General features: G+C 46.9%; 1 protein-coding gene and 1 non-coding gene across 2 annotated transcripts; one reads left to right on the top strand and one right to left on the bottom strand.

The window, feature by feature from the left end:
* Positions 1-9467: 9467 nt before the first annotated feature.
* Positions 9468-11872, bottom strand: NEU2 (neuraminidase 2). The gene is made up of 2 exons (XM_008138414.3): positions 11672-11872; positions 9468-10406 (listed from the first exon to the last, which is right to left on the bottom strand). The coding sequence occupies exons 1-2, from the start codon at positions 11870-11872 to the stop codon at positions 9468-9470; spliced, it is 1140 nt and encodes a 379-aa protein (XP_008136636.2).
* Positions 11873-12509: 637 nt separating this feature from the next.
* On the top strand, positions 12510-12643 carry LOC114230530 (small nucleolar RNA SNORA36 family). The gene has a single exon (XR_003616446.2). It is a non-coding gene; the product is annotated as a small nucleolar RNA SNORA36 family (small nucleolar RNA).
* Positions 12644-21023: the final 8380 nt, after the last annotated feature.

The raw sequence follows: 21023 nt of genomic DNA on the forward strand, positions 1-21023 counted from the left end.
GCATGCCCCACACTGAGAATTACGCCCACAACTCGGGCATGAGCCCTGACTGGAAATCGAACCATGACCTTCTATAGGTCAATGCTCAACCACTGAGCCACACTGGCCGGGCTCAAACATGTTTTGATGACCACTGGTTGAGGTGTGGTAGAGAGGACAGGGCCTTGGCTAGTTGTTGAACCTGTCAAACTACAAATCCCTTCCCACCTGGAGGCCCTTGTTCTCATTGCAGCTGTGACCTATTTAATCTCCTAGATCTACAGTTTTAAGTTCTGGTGTGTAGCCACATTGCAAAGAATGTCCAGGTTCATCTTCCCAGGACTTGCCACTTCTGTACTGAAAATCTTTGAGTAGCTTTTTACTGCCCAGAGGACAAAGCCCCAAATTCTTCACGTGCAAAGATTCTCTAATGTGGTCACCAGCTGCCTCTCTTCCTATTTCCCAAGTCCTGGGGACTTGACAGGAGTCCTCCTTACTTCGTGTCTAGATCGGCATCTATTCCCATCTCTGCCCATTGGAACTTGAACCCTGACCCCAGGCTCTCACTCCACCCTCTCAGACCAGTCTTCTTCCCTCCACCTCTCACAAGCCCCAGTTCTTGAACTCACCCCGTCCTGCTCCATCCCTGCTTACAACACTCAGCCTCAATCACACTTAGCATTCACATTCTGGACTCCTCTCTCAGGACCTTCAGCCCCACTCTTTCCACCACACCTCTCTGGAAACCTCCAGCCAGACTCCTCCCTCTTGACTGGGTGACTGACCTTGCCAGAGAAATCTCCTGCCCGGCAGCGTAGGACCAGGACAAACCCACAGTTCCCAGCCAGCATAGTGGCTAAGGTCTCCCAGACATCCCTCTGCCTTCTCCACCGGTTCCCACTCTCAAGCCTGTGTTTTCCTAGTCAATCTTGCTCCCTACCTCACCTCCTCATTCTCTGCAGAGCAGCTCACTTCCAGAAGCCATCAAAAAATAAATCCCTCCCTTTTGTGCCCACAAACAGTAGATGTGCTGAGGCTACCTTCAAATGCATCCACAGCCCTAGCCAGTTTTGCTCAGTGGATAGAGCATCAGCCTGCAGACAGAAGGGTCCCAGGTTTGATTCTGGTCAAGGGCACATGCCTCATTTGTGGGCTCGATCCCCAGTAGGGGGCGCGCAGGAGGCAGCCGATCAATGATTCTCTCTCATCATTGATGTTTCTAGCTCTCTCTCCCCCTCTCTTCCTCTCTGAAATCAATAAAAATATATTTTTTAAAATAATATATCCACATCTGCCCATCATTCCCCTGCTTCTGCAGGTTTACTCACTGCACTGGACAGCACCTAGAGCACAGAGGCCCTCCTGGACTGTCTCCCCTCTCTGTCCCCTCACCCTATAAGCAAGCTTATGACTTTTCCACCTTAAAAACAACCAACACACAACAACAATGGCAAAGACACTCCCTGCCAACGGCTCTCTGTGCATCTGAAAGGTCTCACACCAGGTCAATTAAACAGAAGTCTCTTGGGTGGGGCCTGGGCATACTATGGTTTGTCCAGAGGGTGACCAAGACTAAGAACCAGGCTCCCACCTGCTTCCTTCTTGCTCAGGGATTGTTCCATATCTTCATCCTAAACCAGGGGTGGGGAACCTTTCTTCTGCCAAGGGACTTTTGGGTATTTGTAACATCATTTGCTTAATATCATTAACTTAATATAAATTTATGTTGCTACGAAAAAAAAACTCTTAGATTTATTAAATTTTGAGTCCAACCTGAAGTTGCCTTGGCAGGGCCAGACCAAATGATTTTCCCAGGCCTTATATGGCCCGAAGGCCGGATGTTCTCCACCCTTGCCCTAAACTGATGACCTTTGGATAAACTGTCCTCTCTCACCGTCACAGTGTCATCTCCTCCCCCTACAGCCTGTCTTCACCTTCCCCCTGCCCCACTGAAACCTCATCAAGATCTCCAATGAGCCTGGCTGTTGTGACTCAGTGGTTCGATTCCCAGTTAGGGTACATGCCCGATTTCGGGCTCTATCTCCAGTAGAGGGCATGCACGAGTCAGCCAATCAATGATTACCTCTCATCATTGATGTTTCTATCTCTCTCCCTCTCCCTTCCTCTCTCTGAAATCAAATATATATATATTAAAGATCTCCAATGATTTCTTTCTCCCAACATCTTTCCACCTTCTGTGGCCTCCCCACATTCTTCTGACTGCTCCCTCCAGTTCCCCATCTTCCTCCACTGACCATCCAGTCTCAGCCCCACCCTCTGCCCTATTGGTGTTTCCCTAGCTTTTGTTCTTGGCTTCTCTTTTATCTAACCTTCTCTCTCCCCAGGGCACTTTGCCCCTATGACTCCCAAATCGCATTTCTAGCCTAGATCTTCCAGAGCTCCCACCCATGGTTCCCGCTGTCTCCGTGAATACTCAATGAACACTTAAGCCCCACCTCCTCTTTACACTGAAAACCTGTTCTATATGCTCTGCCCATCTAGATTCCTGTCACCGATCCACCCAGTCTCCCAAGCCAGAACTCAGATGACATCTTCATCCCCGCCCACATCGGATTGATCTTGGATCTGTAGGAACTTCTAGAATCCACTCCCTTTGATGCATTGGCCCTGGCTGTGTTCCACCCTTGCATTGTTCATCCCCCAGACTTTTCAAGGGGACCTTTAAGGGCTTGTCCTCCGTCAGGCGCCACCCCACTCCACTCACATCTCTCTGTCCTCCCATTTGTACCAGGGCTTTCTTTCTAAAATGCAAATCTGAGTCTGCTACTCCTTCCCTCTATGGTAGGATGAAATGCAAGCTCCCTGGCAGACCACCAAGCCCTTTACCTCGCCCGTCTTTTCTGACCTTCTCCCACACTCATGCTGGGCTCTAATACCACTAAATCAGTACCTTGCCTGTGTCCATTCATTCATTCCACAAATATTGCCTAAAGAGCCTACCATGTGCCCAACCACTGTCCTAGACCCCAGGGAGGTAGCAGGGAACAAACCGCCCTGCCCTCGGGAGCTTACACTCTATGTGGGAACTTGTGTCCTGTGCTGTGGCAATTGTCTACAAGTCTAACTCCTCCATAGCCAGGTGGGGAAGGGCAGGCTCAGGAACCTAACTGCCTGGCTTGGTCATTTACCAGCTTGTAAAATCATGGTCAAGTGGCTTAATCTTTGTATGTCTCAGTTTCTTTCTCTGTAAAGTGGGAATGATAATAGTAGCCTGTCTCATAGGGTTGTCGTGAGAAATAAGAGTAAACACACACAAAGGGCTTAGAATTATGTCTGACGGTGCACAGTCAGGTCCCAATAGACTTTTTTTATACCCTCAGTTCAGTACTTAACACATAATGAGTATTCAATAAATGTTTTCTGGTTGGATCAAAGAATTAAAAAGTGTAAGTAGCCCTGGCCAGTTTTCTCAGTCAGTGGTTAGAGCATTGGCCTGAGGACTGAAGGGCTGCAGGTTCGATTCTGGTCAAGGGCCCCTACCTCAGTTGCTGTCTTGATCCCCTGTCTCAGTCGGGCAAGTGCAGGAGGAACGAATCAATGTGTCTCTCTCAAATTGATGTTTCTCTCTCTATCTCTCCCTCTCCCTTCCACTCTCTTTAAAAATCAATGGAAAAAATATCCTTGGGTGAGGATTAACAACAGCAACAACAAAAGTATAAGTGTTAGCACATTAGAAACTATGTTATCACTGAATTCCAAGTGGCCCTGGTGTTATAAAACCACACTAGGAATGCCATTGAAAGATCTAGAAAGAAAGAACATGCTCCATGAATGGAAGTAACGTGTTCAGATAACAATGGCCAGCTGAGTACCCTCTGACCCAGAGCCTTCTTGTGCAGAAGGGAGGAGGGCCTGAAAACTCAACCAATGACCTTTCAGGTGTGAAGGAAAAGGAAAAGAGGTGACAATGGTCGGGATTCCATCTGTGTTTGCTGGGAACCTTGAGCTTCTGGACCAGGGCAGAAGTGGGGAAGCGGCGGTGCCTGCAGGGACCTGATACCATCTAGGCCAGGACTGTATGACTTTGAACAAGTCACTCACCTCCCCAGGCCTGAGTTAAACTCTCATCAAATGAACAAAGTTAGACCAAAGAATATTCTGGGCCCTTCTGACCTCTACAGATTCTAGAACTTTCTATATTATATACCTAGATTATAGACGACATCAGGGAGAAGCAAGGACCATGACATGAACTAAAGAATAAATGCTCAGAGCTCAGAGCTCAGGTGTCTAAAAGTATAAAAGAAGAAAGTCATTTTAGGACAGGAGAATTTAACTCATAATGGGAGTTGTACTTTACATCTACAAGCAACACATTTTAGGAGATTTCAAATGTTCATCTCTGACTCGATAATTCCTTTTAGAGCAAGGGTCCTCAAACTTTTTAAACAGGGGGCCAGTTCACTGTCCCTCAGACCGTTGGAGGGCCGGGGACTATAGTTTAAAAAAAAACTATGAACAAATTCCTATGCACACTGCACATATCTTATTTTGAAGTAAAAAAACAAAACGGCAAAAACATCCGCATGTGGCTCGCGGGCCGTAGTTTGAGGACACCTGTTTTAGAGGAAATAATCAAAGATGTACAGAAATAATCAAAGATGAGCACCAAGAGTTGCTCACAAAGATGTTCATCTCTGTATTTATAATAGAAAAAAATTAAAATAACCTCAATTTCTAATACTCAAGGAATGGTTAAATTATCCATGTTATGTGTCTTTTGCAAGAAAATAACATGGAGGAAATATTTATGATATATAATGTCAAGTGGGGAGAAAAAGTACCATCCTGCATTGCCTCTGCTTCATGATCTCAGTTCTAAGGGGAAAAAAGTTCACAGATGAAAGACCAGAAGAAAATGTACCTCTGGTTATTGGGATTTGCGGGGATTTTTTTCCTACTTCTTTGCACTTCTAAATGTTCGGCACCTAGTAATTTGAAACCCTCCCCTAAAAACAGTACAAAAATGGAATTTGAAGAAGTAATACTTTGCCAAAAGTACAGTCAGCTTTCTCACCTCTTTGAGCAGTGTGATGCAAGTATCCCATTTAAATACTGGATTCCTTCCTTTCTTCTTCACATGGTGGGGGTGGGGGGCAATCTGGCTCCAGCATGGAAACCTCACGATGTTGAATAGGGCCTTGGAGCTCTGGGCTCTTCACTCTTCCTGGCTGGGCATGAATCGCTGCCTTTTTAGATACCCTGCGCTGGCAAGTCTTCAGACCAGGGCTGTCATCCAAGCTGCCATTTCCTTGCCCATTCTGACAAAGCCATGAAGGAATTCCAGGGAAGGTGGCACTGTGCCCAGGAGCTGAGGGCACAGGTTCTGTAGACAGACCAAGCAGAACTCTGCATCCCAGAACCTGGACACACAGACCCTGCACCTCTTGGATGTTCAGGCACAGACAATAGAGACAACTCAGAAGAGAGGCGGGAACGTTGGTCTGGGCTCAGAAAACCCAGTTGCTCTCCTGGCCCTGCTTCTACCTGGCTATGTGGTCTTGAGGAAGTCACCAAACTTCAGATGGACTTCGATTCAAGGTCACTTTCATCTCTAAAGGTCTAACCTGTGTCTTGCTGCTATGTGTGGCCTTACTTATAAGAATGGACATGCTTCGGCTAGTCTATTTGGCCACATGTTGTCCCAATTAATCTCAGCTGTGCAGAAAGAGGGTCTGTCCTGAGAGAGGCAGACCCTTCCTATCAGTACCACTGGGTTTAGCAGACCACCTTCCCAGCCTCTCCACAGGGGCAGGCTCTGGGCCTTCTAAGGTGAGCACCCTGGACAAGGCCCCAGCCCTCTCTCTCCTCTCCTAAGCCTCACATGCACTTCTGGCAGGGGCCTTCTTGACCTCCACCATCACCCTATCCTAGGTGTCCAATGCAGAGGAGGGTGTCTCCTGGGAGGAATTGCAAGCCATCTTGGTGTCAATCGAGGGCATCTGTTTAGGAGGCACAGTCTTTTGTGGCATAAATCAACATGACAAACTGGTCCCTGGAGGAGGAGAGGATAGGAGCAGAAACTCTATGTGAATATATGCATACATGTGCATGTGTGTGCACATGTGTATGTGCACATGTGTGTGTGGCTTTGGCATGGTTACAATTCTTAGGGGAGGAGACGGAATCTAATATGGCTATAGTGGACCTGGTCTAAAGGTGGCTCTTCAAATTTGTCAATTGAAAATGACTTTTTCATGATCAATAGACAAATTTCAGACAGTTTCCACTGTCATGGGACAGCCGTCCAATGGCTGACTTTGTGTATGCTCATGTCCCATATCATCACGCACCTGGCACATGCATCTGTCAGTGGAACAAAGGCAGGTGGTGGACTTGCCAAGAGCAGACAGGGGTGGCCCCAGCTCAGGGCCCTGAACACACAAAGGCTGTAGAAGTTCTTTGTGTAGCTTTATGACTTTGGAATCATGTAAAAAGTCATTACCAGCCTTCCTATTGAGTTATGTCAATTAGAAACATAGGTTTGTTACAGAATGGCCAAGAAGGGCCCAGATTTACCTTCCAAGAGCCCACTGATGTTGTAGTTCGTTGCATAGATGTATGACAGAAAAAGAGCCAGGTCAGGGGTGGACCACATCTTACGGGGGGTTGGAGGGTGCAGTAAGGCAGTAAAAGACCAGCAGAAAACAAGAGGTATGCATGCCCACTATTACCAAGGGAAGGTTCCCCAAGGATCTTTATTCGAGGCCCAGAGCACATCCTCTTCTAATGATTTTGACCAAATTAGAAGGATGTCCCCAGCAGTACATTCTTCCTGCTCCATCCACATATGCTGCTGGCAGAGAGAGAAAGCTTTGCTAGACTCTTACTCCTAGCCCAGTCATCAACCACCTTCACCTGAGGTCCCCAGAGTTTCTAAGTCTTGAGTCCCGCAGGCAGCCATTGTATCAGTAAGACCACCAGGGTGGTCAAGGTGGTCTTACAGAACTGGGAGGAGCGTACCGCATCTTGAACAAAGTCTTGGCTAGGTTGAGGTTTACACCAGGGTTTCTCCAGGTTCTCAAATCTTGCACACACCAGAATCACCTGGAAGGCTTGTTAAGACAGATTGCTGGGCCCTGAGTTTCAGGTTCAAAGGGTCTGTAGGACTCAGGACGACCCAAGGACTTGCATTTCTCACAACTTCCCCAGTGATGCTGTGCTACAGGGGCCACTCTAAGTACAGGTAGAAACCCAGGGAGTGGGCTCCAAGGGAAACCCTAGGGAAAGGTAGGAGAATATGTCCTGTGGGCCCACATCCAGCTAGACCCTGGCCAGGTCCTCAGTCCATGGTGATGGCTCCTTGAGGAGAACAATCAAATGTATTATCTCTTCTGGACCTCTGTTAAGATGTCACTTCCTCAGAGATGTGGTCTCTGATGATCCAGGTACAGCAGCTGCAGCTCTTGATCATATTGTTCCCTTCTATATTATTTTTATCACTAATTAGCAGAGTTGCATTTCCTATTTAGTTGCTTATGTGTTTATTGTCCACTTTATTCCATGAGATGAGGGTTTCTTGAGAGTGTCTTGTCACTATTGAATCCTCATCTCCTAGAACAACATCTGGTCTCTTACTGACACTCAACGCACATTTGTTGTGGAATTTTGGTCTTCAGCCATCCCGGGGAACAAACTGAACTCTTGGTGCCTGCAGTAGGTGGTGTGGACCCCAATCTATTCCGAGGGTCCTTAGTAGACTAGCTCTGCAAAGACTTTGTAATACTTGAGGGAATAGGTGAGACCTCAGCATGAAGCTCTCAATACTCCACTATCATTTAATGAGCCATTATATGCCTTGACTGAACACAGAGGAGAAATGAATGGGGACATGATGGAAATGTTGAACCTGGCCCTGGGGGTTCCTAATGGTGATAACAGATCCAATTTCTCCATGCTGATAGCAGCCCTGAGTCAAATATCTGCAAGGACCAGGACCAAGGGGGCTCCCCAAACCTGGAGCTCTGCTCTAAGGGTAGTACACTGGTGAGATCAGGCTCCCTGATACCTGCTGAGTCTGCGCCCTGCTTGTCAGGTCACCAGGCAGAATATTAACCACAGCTGCTCTACCAGACTCCCTCTCACTTGGGCAGTGCAAGGACAGTGACCATGTACCACACACACACACACACACACACAGACACACACACACACACACACACACACACACACACACACACACACACACACTTTCCAAACCAGTCCTCCATGTCCCAGGCAATGGCATGAAGGAAAATGTTTAGTTAGCACTGGGCTTAAAACTGACAAGTCCCCCGGACAATGTGCCACATCCTAGACCTGGAGCTCTGGGGTAACTGACCTGGGGGTTCCCTTTCTGAGCCTTTAAAGCCTGAACTTCTGACATTTGCAGTCCAGCAGTCCAGGCCTGAAGCACATATTCTTGGCATTTGCTTGCTTATTTATATGTTCAACAAGTGTTTTTTAGGGGAAGGTGGGTGAAGGGGAGGGGCCTGTTGTAGCTGTGCACCAGTCTCTGGGTATGTGTGTATCTCTATGGACACAAATTATAGTAAAAATTCAATTTCACTCAATGCACTAAATATATCCTGAATTGGATCCTAGGACAGAAAAAGGACATTAGTGGAAAAACTGGTGAAATCCAAATAAACTCTGGAGTTCAGGTAATAGTAATAGAGCAATGTTTATCTCTTAGTTTTGACTAATACACCAGATATGTAAGATACTAACACTGGGAGAAACCCGGTGTGGGATGTATGGCAAACTCCATACTATTTTTGCAAATTTTCTGTAAATCTATCATTATTCCTCCAAAAAAGTTTATTTAAAAAATTCAGTTCCAAAGTTTTACAATCCAATGTAACATATTGATTTGGAGGTTTAATTGGCAAATCCACTATTCAGTTCAACTTTTACATTTTATTGAGGTATAACATGCATACAGTAAGGTACACAAATCATATGTGTATGACTCATTGAATTTTCACATTCGGATGCACCCTCCTGACCAGCACCAGGTCAAACATTAGAATGTTCCCAGGACCTTTCACAGTGAACAGTATTCCTCGACCAGTATCTTGATGTATATACCATAGATTACCATAGATTGGGATTTGCCTGTTCTTGAACTTCATGTACATAGAATTATAAAGTATGTATTATTTTGAGTCTGGCTTCTTTCACTCAACATACCATCTGAAAATCAAGCATACTATTATGTGTAGCAGTAGTTCATTCTTTTATTATTGGGTAATATTCCGTTGCATCAATAGTCCCTAATTCAGTTATTCGTTCTGTTTTCAATTCACATTTGGGTTGTTTCCAGTTTAGGACTCTTATGAATGAAGCTGCTGTAAATATGCTCATCCATGAATTTTGCAGCTATATGCATGCATTTCTCTTGGATGTATACTTCCGAGTGGAATTGCTGGGTCATAGGGTATTTGCATGATTAGGGGGACAAGAAGAGGGGGTAGCACATAGCGGGCTCACTGAGCCAAAAATTCAGTTGGGAAGGCTTGTTTCAGGGTGAACATGAGGAAGATGATCTCCTCATAGTTATCATATTCATACAGACACCCAAACTGGGGTGAGCCATCGGGGCCGATACCCAGGCTCTGAAGGTCTGAGTAGGCGCAGCTGCCCTCAGCCAGCAGGGCCGGCTGGGACCAGGCGTTAGAGGCCGGGGGCCGTGTATTGAGGTAGGCACCTAGGTTGGATCTCTGCCGGGGGTCAGTCGGGTGAGTGTAGAGCAGCCACTTGTCTGAGGGTCCTGACCCCTCTCTGGGGCTGGGGAAGGTGATCACACTCCCATGGCAGCCATGGGGAGGCTCCACAAGCTTCTGTACCAGTTGGGCCCCCCTGAAATCAAGCCCGTCGTTAACACTCTCGGCCTGAATCCTGGCCCCACGGGGGCTTCTAGCATTGAGATATACCATCCTCTGTTTTGCACCCCCGACCTCAGCCACTTGGCACTCCACGGTTTCCGGGGCCACAAAGTTGCCTCTTTCCCACGTGAGCCCGTGGTTGTGGCTGATGAAGCAGAAAGCGGCGGGGCTGGGCCTCCCGTGGGCACGGATTTTCCGGTAGGCGTAGGCTGGCACCACCAGGCTCTGTGCCTCATTGTGCAGCTGCAGACAGTGCCCCGGGCCCACCGCAAAGGTGGCCCATTCCTCGTGGGCCGAGCCAATGGCAGAGGTGGTGAGGTCCTTGGTGGGGCTCCAGGACCTGCCGTGGTCAGTGCTGGTGACTTGGCACAGCCGCGTCACATTGACCCTGGTGTGGAGTTGGTGTTGCTCAGAGATGTGCCTGGGGATGGCAATGAAGAAGAGGAAGAGGGTCCCCGTGTTCTCATCATACAAGGGACTTGGGTTCATGGACCGGTGGCCTTCCAGCTGGGCTTCGTTAACCACTTCCTGAGCGTGCCACTGAATGTGAGGAGAGGAAGAAAGACAAGCACTGCCTTGAAATGACCAGTGACAGTGACAGAGTTGCACTCTGGGTGGGGGGTGTCTCATGGGGTTAGGTCAAAGGTCATGGAGGAAGTGTTCATCTACCACTCACTCAACTCACATCACCTCCCAGAGCTATGGGAGGCAGGCTCCACCTCACCTCCTGCACAGCAGCCCACTCCTCCTGAATGTCTGCTGCCTCCATTCCCACCAACATGTATCAGAGCACCTACGGGGGCTAGAAGCAGAGATCCTTTGGGCACAAGCCATTCCCAACTTCATCCTGCTTCCCTCAACCTACCAGCCCAGTCCAACTTCCCATTCTTTAAAAGTAAAGCCCTAGTAGTAACCACAATAGTCTGACCTGTGTGCGACAGAATATGACCATCACTCTCCATCTTCTATACACCATACTCTATTATATAGTCTGGGAGGGGCAACTACATGACACTAGGACTCGCATGGAACTCCCATAATCCCAAAGTCTATGTCATATATGCGGCAGCTCTGCCATCTACCCCCATTCATTAACACCTGTCCCCCAGTGAGCCTTCTAAAGGCAGATACTGTGCCAAGAGCCTAACCCCTAATTCCTGGGGAACAGGTGTCATTAGCTCCAACCTACGACTGGAGAATGGAAGGCTTAGATAAGGAAGGTGAGTTGCCCAAGACCATACCTCTAACTGATAGAACCAGGACTTGAACCCAGGTCCATCTGCTTCAAACCCCATGCTCTGAACAGCTGCTATGTAATAATGACCACAGAGTAATGATAATACTGATAGTAATATGTGATAGGCCAGCCTTGGATGTCTTTGTCAAAATCAATTACTTGATCTACATGCTGGGACTTTAGAACACAGCAATTACTCCAACCCTTCCCAGGTCCCACTCCCCAGGTTGATTTTACTCAAAGGATACAACCCAGTTATGGAATTCTAAACTAGTCCTCCCTGGGTTCTCAATCACACAGGAAAACCCTTCCGAGTACCAGTATCCCTGGACTTGTCCCATCCTGCACTGAAGCCGATGCTGCCAGGCCAACTGGACTTGGTCCCAGTGAACCCACATTTTCTGGGTGACCACTTTGGGGAACTTTCTCTGCCCCATCCATGGTAGGGCCCTGAATCCCTCCTGGGTTTCAATGTCTCCTTTCCCTCTGTTCCCTAGACCCCAGCCATCTAAGAATGTCATGGTCCCCATATTCCCAGCAGAGCTAGTGTAGCCTCATCCTGCCTTACCTGGACCTGGTGGGTGGACTCATCATAGCTTCCCCTGCGCAGGACAATCAGCTCTGCGTCCTCGTCCTTCTTGCTCTTGCGCCTTTCTGCGAAGGCCAGCAGAGTCTTCTGCTGCGGCAGGTAGAGCAGAGCAGGGATTCTGTAGGCCTGTGCTCCCGACTTGAACACTCTCTCCTTCTGCAGGACGGGGAGGGATGCCATGGGGTCTGGGGGAGGTGCAGAAAGAAATGAGTTCTCTGAAGTCACATCCTGAGATGGGGCTGAGCTATCCTCCCAGGCAGGGGGTGCCCACTGCAAGGGCGAGGTAGCTGAGGTTGGTGGCCTGTCCTCCTTCCCCATGTCTCTCTTATTACCTTCCAAGAGCCTATCTCTGATGCTACACGTGCCTGCCATGGAGTTTGGCAGTGCTCTGTCCATGACACTTCAGGGAAGGGGTATTTGGAAAAGCACATTCTGTGTTGAATTTTTATTATGAGTTAACAAACCTTGCTAGGACAAATCTGTGATAACCTTCAGCTGCTTTTGCCCATCAAATGCCAAGCCTTGGGTTGGATAAAAGTGTTTGCCAAGTGGCATTCTGCAGCTGTCCAACTGCCAGAAAAGGACACATAAGAACTTTTTATAACTCTGCAGGCCTGGAAGTCACCTTAGAAAAAAGGAAAAAAGTGGGGGGAAGCCTTGATTTTGCAGGCTTGCTTTCCAGGCTGCCTGAGGCTGAGTTCCCAGCTGCCGCTAGTGTGGGGACCCCACCCCTGGGGGAAGAGGAAACATCTGGAATGGAAGAGAGAGGCTGGGAGGGTCCTCCAGAGGTACAAAAAAAATTTTTTTTTAAATAAGCTTCCAAAGTGTTGAGTTCAGTTCAGGGCAACGCCCCGGTTCTGTTAATTGAACTTTGGGACATTGAAACACAGGCTAGGGGAGATGACCGGATAGAAAGCATTGCCCTATTCACTTACCTCACAGCCTACAAAAATGCTTGATCAGATGAAAATATATCAACAGGTTAAAGATGTCCAAGAGAGAAGTGATTCTGAAGGGACTGAAGACTGAGCTTGGATTAGCAGACGACTCAATTCCTTCAGCTTTTGGAAGTTTGGCGATCTGTTGGGCTATTGGAGATATAATGACAATGAATAATTTTTACACATGGCTGCTTTTCAGAAAAAAAAAAAAAAGGCATTTGATCAAAAAGGGTAGTCACCGAGTTAACTTGGTGACTATGTGTGACAGTGGTCTCCATGCTGGGTCACCTGGGGTCTCCTTCAGGGGGATGTACCCCCAGCTGCAGGGAGTGCTGGCTGCAGAGCAGATGGCTCTCAGCTGAGCAGGAGGGACGAGATTCCCATCAAATAACCCCCTCCTGGTCATCCCCAGGAAAGGCTGCATCTGATGGCTGGCCGGCCCAGAGCCTGAAGACCTGGCCCCATGACCTATCTGGATCTCTGAGGGCCAGCACAGGTCCAGGGCTCCCAGGGGTCAGCTGCAGCTGCCCTAGGAGGCACACCGCCTCTCCGCTATATACCTGTTCCTCTTGCCTGCATTTTTTTCCTACTGTGTACATTATTATAGATTTAAAACTTATTTAACATGTTTGAGAAATCTATGCAATCTATCAGTATTTCATTCAATCCATAATGAACATTTTTGTTAAGACAATATAACAAAATAAAACTAATAAGGGCAAATACTGCACAAGGTAAAAATGCATGGCTGCCTAAACGGGGTGGCGGGAACGGCGGGGCGGGGGGTGGGGGGGAAGAACTAAGTCGTTGTGATAAAATCTCCACGTGGAAACTGTAGTCCAAGAATATAGGGCTTGTTAGCCAGAAACTTTGTTATGAAATATAGGTGGGAAAGAATCAAATACGATTCAAAATTGAAATGAAAATGGGGAGACGATTCAGCATAATAGTGTTTTCTAGAAAATTGATCAGGATTTATTTATTTATTTATTTTTAATCCTCACCCGTGGATATTTTCCATTGATTTTTAGAGAGAGCGGAAAAGAGAGGGAAAGACAGAGAGAAACACTTCGATTGGTTGCCTCCTGCACACGCCCTGTCCAGGGCCTGAGCTGGGGAGGAGCCTACAACCAAGGTACATGCCCTTGACCAGAATCAAACCTGGGACCCTTCAGTCTGCAGGCCAACGCTCTATCCACTGAGCAAAACCAGCTAGTGAGAAAATTGATCAGGATTTATTTAGCTCTTGGGTATTTACCTAGGAGTGGAATTGCTGGGCCCTGTGGTAATCCTATGTTTAACCGTTTGAGGAGCTGCAGGCTGTTCCCATAGCAGCTGCAGTGGTTTACAGCACACCAGCAATATATGAGGGCTCCAGTCTCTCCATATCCTCCTCACCTCTGCAGATTGTGTCCTTTTGATGATAGCCATCAGCGTGGGTGTGAAGTGCTGTCTCACTGTGGTTGTGATTTGCATTTCCCTGAATGATTAGTGATGTTGAGCATCTTTGTATGAGCTTATTGACCACTGGACTTGGGTTTTAACCTGGAGGCAAAGGGAAGAGTTCAGATGTGTTTGGGCAAGGGAGGGATCTGATCTAAATTATTTTTAAGGTAGTCCTTCTTTTGGCTTCTGGGGACAAGGGCAGAAGGTGAGTCTGTTGCAATTTTCCAGGTGAGATAAAATAAAAGCATGGAGTAGAGTTGTGATAATGGAGCGGGGAGCCTGGCTCTTAGAGATAAAAAAAACAGCAATTCATACGATTTGGAGGACAAATAAGGGAGGATTTAAGAATGCTGGCTCTAGCCGGTTTGGCTCAGTGGATAGAGCATCGGCCTGCAGACTGAAGGGTCCCAGGTTCGATTCCGGTCAGGGGTACCTGCCTGGGTTGCAGGCTCGATCCCTAGTAGGGGACGTGCAGGAAGCAGCCAATCAATGATTCTCTCTCATCATTGATGTTTCTATCTCTTTCTCCCTCTTCCTTCCTCTCTGAAATCAATAAAAAATATATTAAAAGCAAAAAAAGAATGCCGAGTTTAAAGTATTCTGAATTTATTTCCAGAGCAACTCTGATTGTTTTCCAGATTCCTCCTTTAGACTCAAATCCTTTAGGGTGGGAACAAATGTATTCACTCATATAGCAAAGATTCACTGTGCTTTTATTTTGTGCCCTACATTGTTTAGGAACTTGGGATGCTTTATGAGTAAGACACACTAACCCCAGTCCCCACAGGCTGCTAATATAAAAAGTATTTGCCGGCCGAAACCGGTTTGGCTCAGTGGATAGAGCGTCGGCCTGCGGACTCAAGGGTCCCAGGTTCGATTCCGGTCAGGGGCATGTGCCTTGGTTGCGGGCACATCCCCAGTGGGGGGTGTGCAGGAGGCAGCTGATCGATGTTTCTCTCTCATCGATGTTTCTAACTCTCTATCCCTCTCTCTTCCTCTCTGTAAAAAATCAATAAAATATATTTTAAAAATAAAAATAAAATAAAAATAAATAAATAAAAAATAAAAAGTATTTGCCCCTTAAATATTTAGAGCCACAGCTGATGCAGGAGGAGATGGGGTAGAGGAAAGGGGGATCTTGGGGTCCATTCTAGAGAGCTCTTCTCTATTCTCAGTAACTCAGCACCAGCCCAAATTCACACACTTATCAGCAATACCAATCCCCACATGTCTTTAGGATAATAGCAAACACAAAAGTGGCCCTTACCAATTGCTGAGCACTCTTTAAGTGCTCTATAATATTAAAAAAAAAGTTTTTTTGGAAGTTATATTTACAAATTATATTATTTTACAATATGATTCACAATTATGTACTCATTTCATCCCCACAACACCCCCACGAAGTTGATGCTATCATTGTCCACCATTGTACGGATGAGGAAATTGAGCTCACCCAGCCCTTCAGTGTCAGAGCTGGGACTACAGACTCTTCTGACCCACACAGCTTGCCTCTCAGGGCAGTTCTGGAAGGTGCCATCTTCCTGTACCTTGTCACACGATGCCTTAGCACCTCATGCAGGTAGCTAGCTGGCCCACTTGGCCCCAGCCCTAGCTCCAAATGTGGCAGCAGCTTCAGGCTAAGATAGTGGAAAGAAAACTGAATTAGCAATCAGATTCTGGGCCTACGTTCATGTCCAGTAAGTTGTGTATCTTTGGGCAAGAACCTTCCTCTTGGAGGTCCATCTCCCCACCTGGCAAGAAAGGGGCTGAAGAAGGTGATTGCGTTGGCCCCTTCATCTCCAGAGCAGGCACGGAGTTAGGCCCTGACTCTTTGGGGGAGCCTGAGCAGGGGCCCCGACACAACCCAGTCCCACATGGCAGCACAAAGGCAACCAGAGAGATGATAAAGTCAGTTTGCACCATGAAAAACTGCCATTTGGTAGGCCAAAAATGATTGAGTAGTGACGATTCCAGATGGTCCCACCTAAGGCTACCAGCAGCTGGCAGGGCTTGTAGTCTTGTGGGCGCCAAACCTGGAGCAAAGCATCTTACTTCTCCTCACTCTGCCTACAAGGCCGGCTCTCGTGCTCCCATCTCAGATATGGGGAAACCGAGAAGTGAGTCAGGGAGGCGGTGGATGACTTCCTTAAGTCTGCGAAGGTGGGTGGATTTGAGCCTGGATCTGCCTTATTTCAGAACACACGCCCCTAACCACTGGATTCTCCTGCCACAGACCCACAGCTGGGACCCTGAGGTCTGAATGCTTCTTAACCAAAGGCGAGCGGTGGAGGGCCCCTGCCCCCCTCCTCTCTCTCTCCTGTTGGGAGCACACTGGCTGCTGGCTTCCCTCACCCACTTCAGGAGGCATCTTTGCCAACTCAGATCTGTATGGAACACCTTCCCTGTGCCTGGCAACAGGTAAACACACCAGCCTGGTCCCTGCCCCTCAGAAGCCCACAGTAAGTGACAGCCAGTGCTTCTGGGAGCAAGAAAGGCGCACTTTGCAGCTTTCCCCAGAGGAATAGCCCTGGTTCTTGGGGCCAGTTTTGGATGGAATGTTGGCCTGTTGGCTACCACGTTGAAATAATGCCATCTCTCCAAAGAGCAGACAGGGGCTCGCATGTGGTCTGCCATCAGTTCCAGCAAAGCAAGCGTATGTGGCAGCAAACCCAAAGAGCTCTCCCCCCGCCCAGAAAACCCCATTTCCATGGGCTCAACGCAGCTGAGAGGAGCTCTCCCAACTCCCACGCCAGGACAGGAGTCCGAGCAGCCTTCTGGAAGCTCAGACCAGCAATAACTTGGAGGCAGAATGAGGAGTTTTCCTGAACTGGCTGATCTGAGCCTTCTCCCACATTTCCCATCCAACATCTCCCCTGGATACCCCCAAAACAGAGTGAGCACTATATCGGGGGTTGAGGGGCCATGAGCTAGTACACTTAAAAAAAATGGCCACTGTCTGAGGCATTCCCAAGTATGGCACCATCACCCCGTAATTACCTGGTACAGGAGAACTCTTGTTTATATCAACAAAGGAACAGGTGGGTCAATTCCAAGAGAAGCCTTACCTCAGGGAGTGCTCCAGGTAGGATCCCGGGGCCTGGATTGGACGTCAGAGTGTGTGAGAAGAGGCAGTGGGAACCAGCTTTGAGAAGGTCAGCGCAGCTCCTGTGTTCCCCTGGCTTCACCCCGAGACTCACGGCTCCACTACTGGGCCTGTGCCTATAAACACCTGAGGGAGGCCCCAGGCAGTGTCAGTGTAGAGGCCCAGCCCTGGAGGGCACTGCCTCTCCTCATCCGGGGAAGGACTTATCTACAAGTCACGCTGAATCAGGGTGAGCCGCAGGCCACCTGAGTCAGGCTTGCCTCTTAAACGGATGCAGCGGGCAAAGTGTGTGCATATCAGGGAACAGACCTCCAGGGCCTGGGAGGGTGTGGACGTGCAGGAGGACCTGGAGCCACCCAGGATGCAACTCCTCTTTGGGCTCTGCCTGGGGCAGCTAGGTGAGCAGGGCAGCCTTCTTGATCTCTTGAGACCTCAGTTTCCTCTGCTGAAAAAATGGGAACAAATACATCACAGTAGACTAAGTTGCCTGGAGCAGACTATATAACTCACCTGTCTATAACCCAGTTACCAATGGCGTTTCAGATAATCATCAGTGCTCTATCCATACTCATCAATTGAGTGAATGAATGGACGAGGCTGCCTTTCCAGGCAGGGCTGACAATGTGAGACTTTAGATAACCTGTCTAAATCTCTTAACCCAGCATCAGCTCATGATAAGGACTGCCATGGCAACAAGCCCTTTTCTTCTGGACCCATCACAACATGTCTAAACAGCACCATCCATGGGCCCCAAGTTCATTCCCAGGAGGACGAGTCAGGAGCTGGCACACTGTCAGAAAATATAACCCAGCTCACCCAGCCCACTGCCAGTGTGGGTGAGGCCTCAGGAGCTGGAAAAACCTGAAGGCAGTCCATTCACTTCAAAGTGCACTTCTTGGCTTCGTCTAGAACTGAGGGATGAGGGAGGCCTCCCTAACTTATTTCCCTTCCCTCCACTGGCCATAGTTCTCCCATGATTATCTTCAGCTCTAGGTGGTTCCTGTGGCTCAGAGCCAAGTTCAGCTCTCCTTGGCTGCCCCCCAGGTCAGAGTGACCCCTGGATGGCCAGTTCTGGGTCCCCTTGTTCCTGCTCTGGTCTAAACCTCTCATCAGTTTGCAGAGAAAGGTTTATGGTCTGGCCTTAGAATTTATGTTTGAAAGTCCCATGCAAAAGCCAGTCCATGTGAACACCCTCGTAAACCCAGACCCTCGCTCTGACTCACACCCCCTGGAGGTCTAGGAATCACCTTGAAGTCGATGCTGTTATATACTGGCTGTGTTCCAACTAATTCAATGGGCCATAGAAGGGGTATTTTAAAAGCGAGGTAAGTGTAGGGTGGTGACTCATTAAAGAAATCATAACACATCCATAAAATGGAGTATATTAGGCAGCTGATTAATTAAAACCATGTTTTAAAGATAATGCATGAAAATGTTGGGATACAAGATAGCATATAAACTAGGATCTTACTCTTGTAAATCTGCATATTATATACTCAGAAATCTATATTAAAAATAAACAAAAATTATACCACATATGTATTGCTGCATCCCCCAAAACTTAGCACAGTGCCTGTGACAAAATAGATACTTAGCAAATATCCAGTGAATATAGAATGAATAAATAAATACTATCGGTAGTCAATTTTAACTAGTGGGATTACAAACGATATTTATTTACTTCCTGTACTCTTCCAGGCACATATGATTTAATTATTAGTTTTAAAAGACATTTTTTTAAAAAAATAAGTTTTTATTGATTTCAGAGAGGAAGGAAGAGGGAGAGAGATATAAACATCAATGATGAAAGAGAATCATTGATCAGCTACCTCCTGCATGCTCCCTACTGGGGATTGAGCTCACAACCAGGGCATGTGCCATGACCAGGACTCAAATTGTGATCTCCTGGTTCATAGGTCGATACACAACTACTGAGCCACTCCAGCCAGGCAAAAAAAATACATTATTTTAAAAATGATGATAAGTAATAATATGTGGACTAAGAGTGCCTACTCACTTTATCCTGGCCAGACCATCAAAAGGGCTCAAAGAACTTATAAAACTGAGCTTGACTCAGCTTGAAAATTTAACTTATATTTGACTCCAAAGGATAAATTTATTGTGTTCAAAAATGTTCACTGAGCTCTGGCTGGTATGGCTCAGTTGATTGACCAGAAGGTCACCGGTTTAATTCCCCATCAGGGAACATGTCCAGGTTTCAGGCTCGATAACCAGTAGGAAGCATGCGGGAGGCAGCCGATGATGTTTCTGTCTCTCCCTCTCCTTTCCGCTCTCTCTCAAATTAATAAAAACATAAAAATATATATATATTCACCAAACACATACATGTAGCCAACACCATACTAACTTGGAAGGAGTAGAGAAAGATCCTGGATAAGGTCCCAGAGCTTCCCGTGTTTATTAATTTGTGTGGGGGGGAAAGGCAAACATCCAAGGAACAGAAGCCAGTCACCCAGGAGTCAGGGGTGGACTGTAATGGTGACAGTTACTAAGAGCAAGGGGAAGTGGTAAGAACAGGGGTAGTCAGGAAGACTTCCTGGACGAAGGCTTATGATCTGAGCTAGACCAGGAAGAAAAGTAAAATTTACAGAAGCAGAGGTAGAACATTTTAGCAGCACGTAGTGGATGCAAAGTTTGAGTGTGAGGAAGCAAGAAAGCAGGACAGAGCTGGCTGACCAGGATCATCATTACTTTGATTGCAATCTGTTTTCTCTCTTACCTTTATTTTTCCTTACCTTTGATGTTCTGCAGTCCCACTATGGGCTGGCCAGGTGTGAATTCATTTTTATTTACCTTGTGGACTCAGAATGCTTTTCCAAACTCAGAGGACATGTCTTTCTTCAATTGTGAAAATTTCTCAGTCATTAATGCTTGAACATTGCCTCTCCTCCCCTCTCTCCTTTAGAACAGCATCTTCAATGTATACTTGGTTTTCTTGATTTGTTCTTCAGATGTCGTTTGACTTATTTTTCATGTTTCCCATCTCTTTGCCTCCTGGTGCTTCATTCTGGGTGCTTTACCTGATATATCTTCCAAATCTCAAAATCTAGAGTTGTAAATCTAGAGGTGTGTTTTTATTTTTTTCTAATGCAATGTTTTGGGGTTTTTTATTTCTACAATTTCTACTTAGTTCCTCTTTGAATTTACTTTTTCAAAAACTAATTTCCTCAGCATTAAAAAGCAATGCACTATTAAGCCATGAAAAGACATGGAGAAACCTTAAAAACATATTACAAAGTGAAAGAAGCCAACTGCTAAGGCTGCACACTGCATGATTCCAACTCTGACATCCTGCAAAGAGAGTGAAAAATCAGTGATTTCTAGTGGTTGAGGTGGGAGGGTGAATAGGAGAAATATAGACAATTTTTAGGGCAGTGAAAATACATCTGTCCAAACATACAATACTGACTGAACCCTAATGTAAAGTATGGATTTGGGTGATAATGATGTATCAATGTAGGTTCATAAATTATAACAAACTAGAGGTCCGATGCATGAAATTTGTGTAAGAGTAGGCCTTCCTTTCCCTGGCTGCTGGTACCGGCTTCCCTCTGGCACCCGGGACCCGGGCTTCCCTCTGGCCCCAGCTTCGTCCAGAGTGATGGCCTGAAGGATGTCTGGTCTAATTACATATTACCCTTTTAATATTATAGATGTACTGCTCTGGTGGGAATATTAATAAGGGGGGGGGGGCTATACATATGTGGGGACAAGGAGTATATGGAAAATTGCTGTACCTTCCCCTAAATTTGGCTGTGAACCTAAAACTGTTCTAAAAAAAATGGTTTTAAATTCTAAAAAAAAAAAAAAATGACTTCCT

The sequence above is a fragment of the Eptesicus fuscus genome, chromosome 11 (assembly GCF_027574615.1).
Source record: "Eptesicus fuscus isolate TK198812 chromosome 11, DD_ASM_mEF_20220401, whole genome shotgun sequence".
Classification (NCBI taxonomy): domain Eukaryota; kingdom Metazoa; phylum Chordata; class Mammalia; order Chiroptera; family Vespertilionidae; genus Eptesicus; species Eptesicus fuscus.

Coding starts and splice junctions, on each gene's coding strand:
- NEU2 (XM_008138414.3), bottom strand. CDS start 11,872: ATGGCATCCCTCCCCGTCCTGCAGAAGGAGAGAGTGTTCAAGTCGGGA. Junction 10,407..11,671: donor AGTCCACCCACCAGGTCCAG/GTAAGGCAGGAT, acceptor CCTCACATTCAG/TGGCACGCTCAGGAAGTGGT.